This window comes from Budorcas taxicolor, chromosome 19 (assembly GCF_023091745.1).
Source record: "Budorcas taxicolor isolate Tak-1 chromosome 19, Takin1.1, whole genome shotgun sequence".
Classification (NCBI taxonomy): domain Eukaryota; kingdom Metazoa; phylum Chordata; class Mammalia; order Artiodactyla; family Bovidae; genus Budorcas; species Budorcas taxicolor.
Window position 1 is genome coordinate 45,602,862 of NC_068928.1, and position 14,823 is coordinate 45,617,684.

The window sequence follows — 14,823 nt, forward strand, 5'->3', positions numbered from 1 at the left end:
GAAGACCCAACACAGCCAAAGGAAAAAAAAAGACTGTAGCTGCACCTCCAGGCATCACATCTACCTTCAAAACAAGGAGAAAGTAGCAAAGCAAAGTGACTGAAAGAGCCCGGAAACCAAACATGTTCCCTTTTTATTAGGAAAGAAAGAGTTTTTCTACATGCCCCACCTGACCAACTTCCATTTATGTCTCATTGGCTGGAACTGGGTTTTCTGATGCCCTCTGGCTGTAAGGGAAGCTAAAACATTGAGTATTGTGCCTTTCAGCTTCCTTCGTAGGAAAAATCAAGGAAGAGCGGCATTGAGAATGGGTTCTGAGTAACTAGTCTACAGAGTATACCCCTCCATCTCTCCATCCTCTCCAAGGTTCTAGCTGCAGCACTTCCCTGGGCCCTGCCCATGACTTTGGTGAGAATCTGGCCCCAGCATCTCCCCAGGTGTCCACCTTTAGATGAATTCAGAAAGTGGCTGTCAAATTCCTTGCCAGTTGATGGTATAAGGATATAGTGGATGTGGCCCTTCTCCTCCTTCCCCTCCCCGCCACCTCCAAGGTTCTCAGCCTACTAGTGAAGAGAAAACCACATCAAATGCTCCTTGCTCTCCTTCTTGGAGCCAGTGATGCAAGACATAGCCTGCTGATCCTGTTCAGACAGTTTTACAGGTTTTCTGGTGCCCTGAGAAAGCCTTGAAGCACTCATGCCAGATTTTAGGCCAGGCTTCCAAATCTACTTTATTCTGGAAGAATCTTCCTACCACGTCTTGCTACATTCTGGACCCTGTCCGTGTAAGGGTCCCAAGAGCTTCAGCTCTCATGGCTTAGGGAATGGCAGGGAGCTGCTGGGGTGGAGCTCTGCCAGGCTGCTCCCGAGACAACCACAATAAAAAGGACTCCAACTGACAAACCTGACTCAGGCTCTTGGAAAGCGTTTAAAGCTGACACCTCCTCCTGTTTGCCCAGAATGGTTTGGTAGTATGCCAGTGCATTTGCTCGGGGAGGAATGCCAATCTGGAAGTGTTCACCTTGATGAGAGACTGACAGCAACTCCTGGTGGTGAATCTTTCCCTCTGGCCTTTGCTCTGGAGGTGGATCCATCTGTCAGCCTGTAGTCAAGCACCTGACCTCAGACAGAGCCAGCCTGTTCATTGCTACCCAGAGGTGTCTGTGCTTTATAACCAAGGGTCATGGGCTCCAGGAGACAGGGGAATTAACGTTGTTGCTCAGTCGCTCAGTTGTGTCTGACTCTCTGGGACCCCACGGACTGCAGCACGCCAGGCTTCCCTGTCCTTCATCTCCTAGAGCTTGCTCAAACTCATGGCCATTGAGTCGGTGATGCCATCCAACCATCTCATCCTTCTCCTCTTGCCTTCAATCTTTCCCAGCATCAGAGTCTTTTCTAATGAGTCAACTCTTTGCATTAGGTGGACAAAGTATTGGAGTTTCAGTTTCAGCATAAGTCTTTCCAATGAATATTCAGGGTTGATTTCCTTTAAGATGGACTGGTTTGATCTCCTTGCTGTCCAAAGGACTCTCAAGAGTCTTCTCCAACATCAACAGTTCAAAAGCATCAGTTCTTTGGTGCTCAGCCTTCTTTACAGTCCAACTCTCACATCCATACTGGGGGATTAGAACTGGAAGAAAACTTGGAGGTCAAGACACCTCCCATTTTGCAGATGAGGAAACTGAGACCCTAAGAGGACAAAGGACTTGCCCAAAGCCGGTCTCCCAGCAGAACCGTAGCCTCCAGCCCTGACTGCAGAGTTTGCCTTCTCCTGTTCTGCACTGCTGTAAGGATCAAACATCTGTGACCAGTCACCTGATTTTCAACGTTTCTTCCTGAAAATTACTGGCGACCATCCCCAGCAGTCCCTTTTACTGCAGTGTTTAGAGGGGGGCTGTTCTGGCTTTCCTGGTAGAGGGCCCAGTTGTCTCATAAGCGGTTGCCTCTTGGACAGAGTATTCATGTTTTCCTGGGGAGATTTCAACCAGGAGCACGCCTCTGGGCCCTGCTTTGTGGGGTTGCTTTTTTGCATGCAGCTGAGTCCCTGTCCTGCCTCCCCATTCCTGCACCTTTGCATCCCCAAAGAGCGCAAGGTGAGGGGCGTGGCATGGCCCATCCCAGCCCCTAAGGTGGTTTCCACTCTTCGTGGTTTCCAGACGCGACAGCACCCTTAGTGGATGAGGGAGCCCCCGGCGAGCAGGCGGCCGCTCAGGCCCCCACAGAGATCCCAGAAGGAACCACAGGTGAGGGTGACTCCCGGGGCTGGGTGCCAGGCTCCCCAGCTGTAGGATGGGAGCGCGTGGGGTTCTGCCCATCTCTAAATGAGGTGGGAATGCAGGTGGATGCCAGCCTCCCGAAATCTCGGGTTGTTCTGAGCTTGATGCCCTGTTGCCTCCATGGCTGCCTGCCCATCTCCTGGAGGATAGAGAACCTTCTGGATTCCTTCCAGCCTCTCCTCTCCTTGCCTTAGCTCCAGAGAGTTCTTGGAGGCAGGCTGGCGGCCGAGGTCAGTCCACGGTCCTGCTGGGACTCTGCCCAGTGACAGGATCACTTCCTAGGGGGTAAACAGCTCCCTGGGGGGAGCACCTGAGTGTGTCACAGCATCCAGATGGCCCACCCACATCTTTAGAGGATTGTAACTGGATAACCCCCCAGGAACTCAGTGATGCACTCTAGCATCCAATTTTAGGACGATCTTTTCAAACATATCAGCATAGAACAGACGTGATGAGACTGTCCTGTCAACATTGATGATGGGGAGCAGCCCAGACGGGGCGCTGACCAGAAATAGCACTGAACTCGGGACTGCCAGAGTCACCGTGAGCTGCCCGGGCCCTTAGGAAACAACGGGCAGAGCCCGGAGCTCTGGCTGTCACTTCCTTCACGTCCACCTCCCTGGGCTAGGCATGACTGCAGCCACTGGCTTGGGGATGGGGATGGTGCTCAGCAAGAAATGCCGGATGAGCTCTGGATGGTGTTTCAGCAGCAGTGGAGAGTGGGGAAATGTCCCCGGCAGGAGTTCTTTTCCTTTCTGAAGGCGGGGCTCAATGGCAGCCGTTTGGGAAGTCTGCAGCTTGTCCCCAGCCGTGTGGGTTAAGGATGCCAGGTAGGGGCCAAGCAGTGCCACCCGCTCCTCCGAGTAGTCTCCGCTCTGCAAGCTGCTCTCCAGAGATGAATGGAAGGGGATGTTCTGGATACTGACAGGCTTCATCCTTGACAGTGACGGCCGATTGAAGGCCATGGAACCAGCGACTCATGGGATGGGATCACGAGTAGCTTGACTTTTGTCTCGCTGTCCCTTTATAACTTTTCAGTGGGCGAAGCTCTTCTGCCTGGGACAAAAACTCCAGGGAACTCTTGACTTTGCATTACTCCTGGGTTATCAAGTGTTTTAGTCTCCACCGGCACACAACTCAGCCTGCAAATGCTGATGAGAATGTGCAGTCTGGGACTTCCCTGGTGATCCAGTGGCTAAGAAACCCCCCTGCCAGTGCAGGGGATACGTTCGACCCCTGGTCTGGGAAGAGTCCCACGTGCCTTGCAGCAAGAGAAGCCACCACAACGAGAAGCCCAAGCACCACAATTAGACAGTAGCCCCCTGCCCCTCGCCACAGCTAGAGAAAACCTGCGCACAGCAACGAAGACCCAGAGCAGCCAAAAAATAACCAGTTAGTTTCTATGGAAGGAATGTCCAGTCAGGGTAACACTCAAAGCTGCATGTCCTCCTCTCTGGGACTGGAGAGGGGCAAGAACTGGGAGAGGGGCCGGGAAGTTATTCCTGCACTGGGGCTGCTGTGAGCTGGCTCCTTGCAGTTTCTGCAGGTGTTGTAAGTCGAGTCTTCCCCTGTGGGTTTTTTTAATTCTTCCAGATACCCCCCTTCCTTGCCATCCTCATCGTCCTCCTGAAGTTCCCTCCCTCTGCTCTCGATTCCAGCAGACATTCCTCTCTCTTGGGTCCCGAAGATCTGTCTCTTCTCTCCTCTTCCAAGGTTGGCTTGCTCACATCGGTGGCCCAGCCGGACATGGCCTGAGGCGCCCCTTCCACTGTGGCTGCCCTGTGCCCACCACAGGTCCACGGGGGACATGGGCGTTCCTTGCCTGAACAAACCACGCGTATGGAGACAGCCCCCGGGCTTTGCTCCGCCACCAAGGCAGGGCCAGCCTGCCTGTCCGCTTTGAGTTTTCCCAGGTGGAGTTCTGACAGCCCTCCACCATGTTCCTAACCCTAGGGGACACACACCACCTGTCTCCACCTGGTGCCTTGAAACCCTTTCAGTGGGACTGAGATGGGAGGCGGACAGGTAGCCTTCACCCCACCCGCCCTAAGCTGCTCTCTCTAAAGAAATCCTTCTTTAAATTCTCTCCCCCTCCACCCTTTTACATCCTGAATGAAGTGGGAGGTTTTAGAGTTGAGGGGACATTCATTCTGCTGATGGCTTTAACAATATGTACCTTTGTTTCAAGCCTCCCTGTTGGCTCAGATGGTAAAGAAAATGCCTGCAATGTGGGAGACCCAGGTTCAGTCCCTGGGTCGGGAGGATCCCCTGGAGAAGGGACTGGTTACCCACTCTAGTATTCTTGCCTGGAGAATTCCATGGACAGAAGAGCCTGGTGGGTTATAGTCTATGGGGTCGCAAAGAGTCAGACACGACTGAGTGACTAACATGCCTTAGTCAAGCACCTCACTTGGACACACATCTCTGTTGTATCTTGGTTCTTCTGTGAAACTTCCCATTTGAGGTCCCTTTGGGACTGCAGTGTGGCCATCCCCCTGCAGGTGTCCCTGCCTTGCAGGGTGAGCATGGAGCCATCTTGGAGCTCCAGGGAGGCAGAGAAGCCATATAGGCTGGTGATGGCCCAACCACTGGCTCACGCCCTCCCTCTCTCTGGCTTCTCTGAGCATCTCTCTTACCGGGATCAAGGGGTGTCAGAGATACCAGCAGCCTGCAGTTTCTAATTTGCATCAGGACCAGGATATCATGACACCGCGTTGGTGTGTGAAAGCAATGGGCTTCCCAGAGTCACGGCAGTGACGTCATCGGCACACCACCTGGTGTCCTGTCTTAGGGCCTCCGTGCCATGTAGCTGGATTTGCTGATTTGCTGTCTCGCTGGGCCTTTCTTCTGTAACCTTGTCAGAAACTCAGACCAAACCTAAGCTTGGAGCAGTGCTTCCCTGGCAGACATCTTTTGTCAAGTGACATGGAGCTATCACTGTTAGACCTCATGGGCTGTACGGCATCAGCGTGCAGGGCTTGCAGAGGGGTTCCTGCCTAGGAACTGCCACTGGGGAAGCTGCCCGAGCCCACTGCCAGCCCCCTGCCCCTCGCCGCAGAGGCCGTGAGCCCGCCGGTGGGCTGGGGGTCTTATCAGGCCACCCTACCTCTGTCCAGCGACCCAGAGAGTCTTCCCTTTGCCTCCTCCATGTTCTCCGTGGTGGGGCTGCATGGCACCTGGGGCTAACTTGGCATTTCTGATTTAGCTGTAGAGACTGAGTCATCGCAGATCTGGGAGGAAAAAGCTGGTGGCCCCGCCAGCCACTGGTGGGCATTTCTCAGGCTGGTGGCCTCCCTGTCCCTGTCCATCAGGGCATGCTGGCTCTCCTGGGTTGTGGGGTCACACCCATGTCAGTGTGTGGCCAACTTGCCTTAGAGGGTCTTTCTTGTGGACACTCATACCCTTTGTCCTGCAGTGATATCGCCATTTCTTCCTGATGCAGAAATTGGCGTTCTGTGAAAGCTTACCAACTTTAGTACCATTGATGACGTGATCAGGAGTTTGTCTCAGTCTTTTTTTGTTCGGGAGGGACAGTGGGCTCCCTAAGTGGGAGACCAAGATACCCCCAAAACTGCTCACGGACACTACCACCCCCCTTCAATCAGATGGCACTTATTCTTAGCAGGCAGTTGAAGGAGTTTGCCCAGTAGTTTGGAGGAAAGAAACTGAACCTCTAGGGGGCTCCTACCATGTACCAGACACTTTGCTGAACGCATGCACAGTTTCGTATGAACCTTCATTGCTCTCCTACAAAACAGGCTGGTGTTAGCACTTTGGGGTTCTAGAGTTGGAAACTAAAGGTCAGAGAGGCTAAGTAACGGCGGCACCTGAGCCTGAACCCCAGCCGGACTCCACAGCCCACACACCTAGTCCTTCCTGCACCTTCGGCTCCCCCAGGAACGCTGGCGGGGCTGGGAGGGTGGCCTCCACCAGGACACAGCTCCACAGCAGTGCCTGAACAACAACGTGCTTCTCTGCCCTCACCTGTCCTGTGTCTTTATTGAGCGGGGACTGAGGACCCAGGGCCCACTTTCCTACCGGACTGTGTTGCCTGAAGGTGTGTGGGCATTGGTGGCGGGCGGTGTTTAGTGGACTGTTTTCATCCACGTCCCCAGCAGTCATGTCTGCAGAATGAGCCAGAGGTACAGCACTTCAGAAACCTATTGGGAGGGGCAGGGAGCTCTGTTTCTAGCAAACAATAACTGTGCCTGCTTTTTATCCTCTTCATTTGCTGACACACAAACCAGCTGAAGAAGCAGGCATTGGCGACACGTCCAACCTGGAAGACCAAGCTGCTGGACATGTGACCCAAGGTCAGTGGGCTAGTATTGCCAGCCACACATGACGTGGGGGGTTGGGAAGAGGGGGTGGCAACACTCAAATGGACCGTGCCCTGAGAAGAGAATTTGGACCTGCGCCTGAATTCCAGGGTCCAGATCTTTAAGAGCTGGTTTTTCATTGAAGCTGGGCTATTCAGGTAGAGAAAGAGCTTTAGCTCTTTCTAGTCATTTCTGAGTCATTTCTGAGTCCTTCCCAGTGTGTGTGTTGTTCTGAAAGAAGCTGGCCTTGCCCAGCTTGGGAACTCGAGAATCAGTGACCAACAGAAACACAAATGTGTCTGATGAGTGATTCTCTCTGTAGGCGGCCCTCTGGCCGATCCCAGGAGCAAAGCCTCAACTCTATCGCCACCAAACTATTTCTTCTGTGCAGCCTTCAAATTTTATTGCGATTTTCTTCTCAGGGACCAAAATTACTGTGGCCAAGGAAAACAGCTTCGTATAATCACTGAGCATGAATGTTTTTAAGAATTTAAATTGTAAATCCTAGAGATTCCTTATCTTTGGAGATGGAGACCTCCAATACAACCCAGCTGAGTTTTGTTCTCTGTCATTGGCTGCATAAATGAACTTGAGAGTCTGCTGTATAATGTGGACGCTTTTAGACTGGAAGAGAGCCGAGAAGTCACTGGTCTTTTCCCCACAAGGTGGTTTGGGATTTGTTCAGTGTTTCGTGCTGCCACTGGGCCATCTGGCTTTAGGGAGACTCCGGGCCCTGAAGAAATGTCTCCTTGAGGGTGCTTTGAAGCCTAACTACACATTTCTGTGACTCCCAGGGCTTCCTGCCCCATAGTGTGCTAGTGTTTCTCATCTCACACAGCATGGAAAGATGTGTTTTCATTCTTAGGCTTACAAAGAGCTTCAAAAAAATAGTAGAAGCGATAATCATTATAAATGGGGAATCTCAGTCTATGTGTTAAATAGAATCTTGCCTCCTATTTCTTTTAGGTCATTATTTCTAGCTTTTAGGTAAAATGAGAGGTTTTTATAACCTCTGAAAATGACCATCTATTTCCATAAAAAGAAGTGAGTTTGAGTTTTTCTTACAAATTTTTATTGTAGGCTATGTCTCCATGTCCCTGAAACATATTCCATGGAACAAAAAGATCAGCCAAATCACTTTCCTAGAAATCTTACTTTGGGGCTAACTGAATTTTTAACTTTCCAAGCACTGGCTTAGTATCATAGAGCTATATAGACGAACACCAGGTAGCATCTGCGATGGAACACTGGCACCTAATCTGCGAACATGTGGAGGTTTCTACCTCTGTGCTGCCCAGGCCAGTGTTTAATGTCTCATCTGGAGCTGCTGATCCAAATGGCCAAGCCCAGCTCCCTCCAGTGGGGCCTCGGGAAATCCAGACACCCTGGCAATCCACAAACATATCTCATTGTCACAGACCTGCAGTCTGTTTTGTGCTGAAGCAATCAGATTTGGGAAGAACCATGTACCTAGAAGCACAGTTCTCTCTTCCTTGTTTTCCTGCAGCAGAAGGAATATCTCTGGCAGCCTGTGTCCATGAAGGACTAAGCGAGCAAAGATGTTTCAGGATGGAGCTGCGAGGGGCCGAGAGGAGCAGGGTGTGGGGAGGGCCCTGCCCACCACACCTTGCTCACACCAGGAGTGGACCTTTCTTCCAGGCGTGTCACCAGGACCAGGCCTCCCCGGGAGTGTGGGGACATGATTCATCTGCACTCCTGAGGCCACCCAACTGTGTTTCTCCAAATATTGATTGCCTTGGACCCACCCCCGGTGATCACTGCCTTTAGTCTTGGCTTGAAAAATACTGCTTATTTTTCATGATATCCAGAAGATAGTATGAAAAAACCCCAATGAACTTTTTGGCAACTCAGTAGTTACTGAGCACTTTTCAGTCTCCTGGGAGCTGAATAGAATGTTCTCCCAGCCCCGCTCCTTCCTCCAGGAGAGTAATAGCATGATGGCAGGTTCCTCACACACATGCACACACACACACACACACACACACACACACACACACACACACACACACACGCTGTACTATCCTGTACTGATAACTTTTCAGGGTATGTTTAATACGCAGGCTTGGGGCCCTGGTCTCTTTTTCAGTGAGGGTCTTTTAAAGCCCTGTGGTGTAACAGTAACATCCACATCACAAGCCATTTCTAGGGAGCTCTGGGAGGAAAGATTTTTCCAGAAAGTGCTGGAGACCTGGCCTGATGAGAGGTGTAGGGACCAGTAGCTGCTGCCACTTCGGGTCTGTTGAGCGGTGGATTGGGAAGGAGCTGGGGTGAGGAGGCTCAGATTGCCTCCTGCCAGCTGGTTTCTTGCATCTCTGTCATTTGCTCTGTTCATCCCCAAGACTCACCAAGGGCCTCAGAGAGTCTCCTGCAGACCCCTCGGAAGGCAGAAGTCAGCTCATTTCCCTGATGACATCATGCGTAGATCTGTCCATATGGCAGGCTCTGGGGCTATGCTAGGAACACAAGATAACTGAGACCATGAACTCACAGCCCCAACGTAGGGGTGGGAGCTGAGAGAGCTGTGCTGCCGGGCAGCTCCACAGACTCCAACTAGAGTTGGGACCAGAGGGACCATCATGTGTTAGCCATGTGTGTGGACCCCTGTGTTCTCCCACCTCCCACCCCTCCCCTCATCCAGTCTCTTTCTCTTCCAAGACCCTCAATCCTTTGGAGTTCCAGGGTTTATTTAGAGGAGAGCTGCAAAGTTGTCCTGGAACTAGGTAGGATGTTTGAAGAGTTGGGAGTTAGAAAAAATACAGGATATTAGGAGAACCAACAGAAAAAAATCTCCTGTCCTCAATACACAGATATTTTAAGGAGGGATTGATGTGAATGTGGGGCTTCCCTGGTGGCTCAGATGGTAAAGAATCTGCCTGCAATGCAGGAGACCCAGGTTTGATCCCTGGGTCAGGAAGATCCCTTGGAGAAGGAAATGGCTACCCATTCCAGTATTCTTGTCTGGAGAATTCCATGGACAGAGGAGACTGGTGGGCTACAGTCCATGGGGTCACAAAAAGTCAGACACGATTGAGTGACTAACACTTCACATGAATGCGGCATGAATGAAGCAGAAAAAGGGGAAGTGTGCCTTCACCCACTGGGCTGGCACACAGGAGGTGGTGTGACAGGGGTGAAGCAGTGGTCCCGCAGGGCTGGCCACGTCTGTGCCATGCAGACCACCTTAACTGCCACGGTGGTCACCTTACCTCCTGCAGAAGGCTGTTCATAATCCACAATCTGGACAAACCTGAACCATGTTTCTGTTTGTAGAGGTCTCTTGGCAGGTCATTTAGTAAAGACTGAGCCCCAATTATGATGCATTTGGGGTTTTCCAAATCTATCAGGGTGAGTTTATTGGGCAAAAAGGGGGCCAGAGAGAGGAGAGGAAAGGAGACCCTCCCTGCACCCCCTCCAGGTCCCAGCTAGAGGCCAGAGTCTTCAGGAGGCTCACAGTCCCTGGAGAGGAGGAGAAGTTTCTGCTGCTGGTGGAGTTAGCCTAAGGCAGCCCTGGATATGGCAGGATGCTTGGAGCCCAGCCAGACCCAACATAGGCAGAGGACTACCACCAGCATTAGACGGGGTCTTGGTCTAAGCTCCCCCTTTACAGATAAGAAAACTGAGGCTCAAAGACAGGAGGTGCTCACCCACGGTGACCCAGTTAATTGTTGACAGATTGACCAAGAGCCATTTCATTCTGAGCAAAGAAAAGCAACACGGGTGAGCTCAGAGGGTGGGCTTCTTTTCCTTTGTTAGGTGGGCTTGAGATGCTGTTTAAACATCCTCTTTTTTCTTTCAAATGTGTGTCCCTCTCTTAAAACACTTAACTTGCTCTTGCTAACCTTTTACTGCTGCTGCCTCTTCAAACCCAGAGGAGAGGAGAGTTCCGGGTCAGCAGAGGGAAGCATCTGAGAGGCTTCTGGCCCATGGGCTTAGCTCTCAGGTCCAGCTTGCACATGGCCAAGAAGCTTCTGGGGTCTCCGAGCTGCCTCTTGGGGAGAAAGAGCCCGAAGCTCCCATCCTGGAGACCTCTCGCCCTTCCCAGCATCACCCCATCTGCCAAGCACCTCCTCCACCAGGAGGCCCTCAGGAACCCCACTGGGAGTGGGGACTAAAACCAGGGCAGCGGGCTGAGGAGGGCCTGGCCTTTCCAAAGCCCCCCTCCCCTGGACATCAGCAGACAGAGCCTGGGAGTTCCAAGGTTGTCCAGGAAAGCTTCCTCGGGGAGCTGGGCCACCATGGAGGTGAGGCTGTGGAGCCGGGGACCTCAGGGCTGACCCGCCAGCACGCATATGACATGCTTGGGGCCCCCATTCTGCTCGCGGGCTCCAGAGAGGCCACACGCCAGTCTTCAGGGACAGAACCTAAGGTTGCAGAGGGCAGCCGCCACGGCTCCGAGCCGCCAGAGTGCCAGCTTTGGGGAGGCCTGCCCCAGGAGGGGCTGCCTCTGAAGAGGGCACAGAGCAAAGAGAGGCAGGGAGGTAAGGAGGTGGATGAAGACCGGGACATTGATGAGTCCTCGCCCCAGGACTCCCTGCCCTCCCAGATCTCCCCGACCCGAGGCGGGCCAGCCCCGCAGGCAGTTTCTGGAGAAGCTCCTGGAACCCCAGGGTCCCCAGCCGGGGGTGCCATCCCGCTTCCTGTCGATTTCCTCTCTAAAGTGTCTGCAGAGACCCGGGTCCCAGAGCCCGACGGGCCCTGCGAGGGGCCCCCAGGAGAAGGGCGTGACGGGTCCCCCGAGTTCACATTCCACGTGGAAATCACAGCCAACCTGCAGAAGGAGCAGGGACCCCCCTCGGAGGTGGATTTGGAAGGGACTGCACTTCCCGGGGCCCCTGGAGAGGAGCAAGAGCCCCGGAGCCCCTCTGAGGGCGAGGACGCAAAAAAGACTGATCTTCCAGAACCTTCTGGAAAGCAGCCTGCAGCTGGTCTGCCAGGGAAGCCCGTCAGCCGGGTGCCTCAACTCAAAGGTCTGTGTCTTGAGCTCCTTCGCTCCCGCCTGGCGACCTCGTGTGCCACCCAGGCTGCAGGTGCTGCCACTCAGCTTCCGGCTCCTCCTTGGCTCCTGCCGCTTCTGAGGCCCCCGGGAACAGCCACCAACCAGCCCCTTGGGCCTTTGCTCACCCTCCCGGCCACCTCCTGTCCCTCGGGCACTGGTAGCTCGTGCTCCTCTCACGCTTGCCCGCCGTCGCGCATGTCACCAAGACCCCCACCCACTGCTTTCTGCCCCGTTCACTCCTCTGGCCCTTGATTTCTCTGCAAGGCTCTTCAGCCCAGTGGAGGCTGGTGGGCTGCACTCCACAAAGAGCATAGCAGCTGCTCCCACTTCGGAGGGCTCATTATGTGTCTCAAATTGGTTGTCTAGGACCCTCCTGACCCTCCCAACAAGTGGGCATAATTAGCCCAATGTACAGATGAGAAAACAGAGGCTCCAAGCGGTGAAGTATCTTGCTGAAAGTCATTGAGTAGTAGATGATGGGGCCAGGTTTGGAACCCAAGTAGGTCTGCTTTGAAAGGCACTTCCGTCTACCCCGCAAGCGCCTTCCAGGAGGTCCCGAGGTGTGCCCTCCTAGCCCAGAGACTCAGAGGACACACGTCTGTCCTCTGCGACTGTGTCCGCGGATAGCACCTCACATGCAGCAGGTCACACACACATACACCCCCATTGGAGGTGACCCAGAGCCCATGCTGAGCCTTTGGCCCAACAAGCACTCCACCCTATTCTGTCTGCCTGTGGCAGAAGAGACAGTGAGCAGAAACAAAATCTCCTCGTGGAAGGAACCCCTTCTTCTTCCCTTGGCAGAGCTGGGGCAGTCCCCCTGATGGGATCACAGGGAGGGATCTCAGCCCCATCCCCATCTCGAGCCCTGGGAAGCGTGACCACAGCAGCCTTTCAGGAGCTGAAGAGATGGGAGGGGAGGTTCCCAAGGGTGGGGGTCTCTGTGTCCTGTCGGGGGGAGGACAGAGGAGGCCTCATGGCCACATATCAGCCGTATTCCTATGTTTAGGTCCTGTAGCATATTAGAATTATTCGCGGGGCCCAGAAATTGATGCTACTTAAACTGTTAATTGCAGACATCTGTTAAATGTTGTCACGAAAACTTTGAAATGTTATAGATGAAGGAACCTGTGTTTTTAAATTTAAGACCGAAAAAGAATCCTACTTTAAAATATCCTAAACTCCAAACTAATATGGGACACGTAACTGTGACTTGATAGATGACAACAGTGTTTCCTGAAAAGTTGTTTTATATTGAATGCTGATCCACTGCATGTTGATAGATGTGTCCAGGGGAAAAAAAAGAGTTCCATCATCTAGTCTGGGTGGGGAGGGGAAGGTGAAACAAAGTTAAATGGAGTTTGCTGTGGGGAACTTGTCAGAGCCTTTAATATTGTACTGTACGTTCTGACCCCCTGAGAAGGATACATAGTAGCCACTTCCCCAATCTGGGAAATGCAGATCTAGCAGATGCTTTTGCTGTGACATAGATGATGATGGTCATCGGGGCAAAGGATGTGAATCAGGTCCACCCGGGGCTCTTACTAAAATGCAAGTTCCTGGGCCTCACCTTAGGCTACTGTCTCAGAGTGAACCCGGGATTCTGTATTTCAAGAATGTCTCCCACTGGTTCTGCTGCATAACAAAGTTTGAAAATCTCTGGGCTAGATCATCAGTGCTGGTTACTCTAGAAATCTGGTCTCCAGGAACCAGTGAGATGCTTCCACTGTCGTTGGGGCAGAGGAAATACGATATTGAAGCCACAGATGAAAACCTGTGATCAGTTTCCGATAATGCATGCCAATAGCAGGAAAGAGTGAGTTCGAAGTTTCGCTGGTAGGCAAGCGGATTGGTTTCACCAAGGGGTGTGGCTTTCCAAACACAAAATCTGTCAGTGGTTTGGTCCTAAAATCCAGAGATTATCTATGGCAGGGGTCTCCAACCTCTAGGCTACAGATCAATACCTCCTGCCAGATCAGTGGTAGCATTAGATTTAAAGTGTACAATAAATGTAATGTACTTGAATCATCCTGAAACCATCCCCTCCCCACCCCCAGTCCATGAAAATCATCTTCAATGAAATAAAGAGTCTGGGGACTGCCGATCTGTAGGATATTTGATGGCAGCTAGTTTGTTGCTAATTTGGGGAAAGGGCAAGCATTAGTCCCCCTTGGGAGAGTCTGTAAGTGGTGAGACGGCCCTCCAGGGGTGGGTTGGACTTGTCAGAAAGCCAACTAGGACTGGTCACCCAAGCCCCCATGAGTGCGGGGCAGGTTCTGGGAAAGCGGCCCACTCCCCCTGGCCCTTGGGTGACAATATGAACAAGGGGTCCTGCAGGGGCCAGAGCCTAGCTGACCTGCCCTGTACATAGCTCTGGGGCTTCCAAATGCCCCTCCTTGGAGCAGGGTTGGCCCAGTCAGGGGAGGCTGACCCCAGCGGAGCCTGTGAGAGGTGGTCCTGCACCGTCTACCTTCCCTGACCGCCCCTGTACCAACGTGTACCCATAACAGTTCCCTCTGCGTCACCTATGCATGTCCCCGGCCAGCCTGCTGCCCCCTCTTGTCAGGGTGTTGCAAGCAGCGACCCCAGTGTGCTGTGTTGATACTAACAATGAGACACCTAACAGATTCAAGGGGAAAGAAAGCAGCCGGGTTTCCACTGGCCCAACTGAACAAGACATATTGCACAGTTTCTGAGAAACCACTTTCCCTTCATTGGGCTCTCATGCACTGTGCTAATGGGTGTAACATGCATTCTCATTTTGTATTTTATCAGCTCGCATGGTCAGTAAAGGCAAAGATGGGACTGGACCTGATGACAAAAAAGCCAAGGTAAGCTGAGAAAACCACGGCATCTCTGGCGCCATCAAGTTCATCAAGAAGCCATTCTTTGTATCTGAATTGATCTCTGTATATGACACGTGGGAATCGTTGGTTCCCGAGGTACACCTGTCATTCACAGTGCTTTGTGTTTCCATACAAATGGTTAAAATGCCAGCATTTATCCTTGGATACTTCTGCCAGGGAAGGGCAGTGAGCAGGTTAATGAATGAATGAATGAATGAATGCTCCTAATTATAGTTGTACCAGCATTCTTTGAATTAAGATGTTCATGGTAAATGAAAGTATGTTTGAATTTTCTGCAGTGAATTTTGAATTTTATGCTTCCCGCTATAGGTCTAGGCACAGCAAAGATATATCTGTATACACACA

At 52.4% G+C, this 14,823-nt stretch overlaps 1 protein-coding gene across 10 annotated transcripts in view; it reads left to right on the top strand.

Moving 5' to 3' along the window:
* The window catches only part of MAPT (microtubule associated protein tau), a 119,203-nt gene that overhangs the window by 75,494 nt on the left and 28,886 nt on the right, over positions 1–14,823 (top strand). For 4 of the 10 annotated variants that reach the window (XM_052657996.1, XM_052657994.1, XM_052658000.1 and 1 more), the window contains exons 4-7: positions 2,156–2,242; positions 6,523–6,588; positions 10,485–11,582; positions 14,387–14,442. In XM_052657996.1, coding sequence (XP_052513956.1) covers positions 2,156–2,242; positions 6,523–6,588; positions 10,485–11,582; positions 14,387–14,442 — 1,307 coding nt within the window. The remainder of the gene's footprint in view (positions 1–2,155; positions 2,243–6,522; positions 6,589–10,484; positions 11,583–14,386; positions 14,443–14,823) is intronic. The other 6 variants (XM_052658001.1, XM_052657997.1, XM_052657995.1 and 3 more) reach the window with 3 other exon arrangements.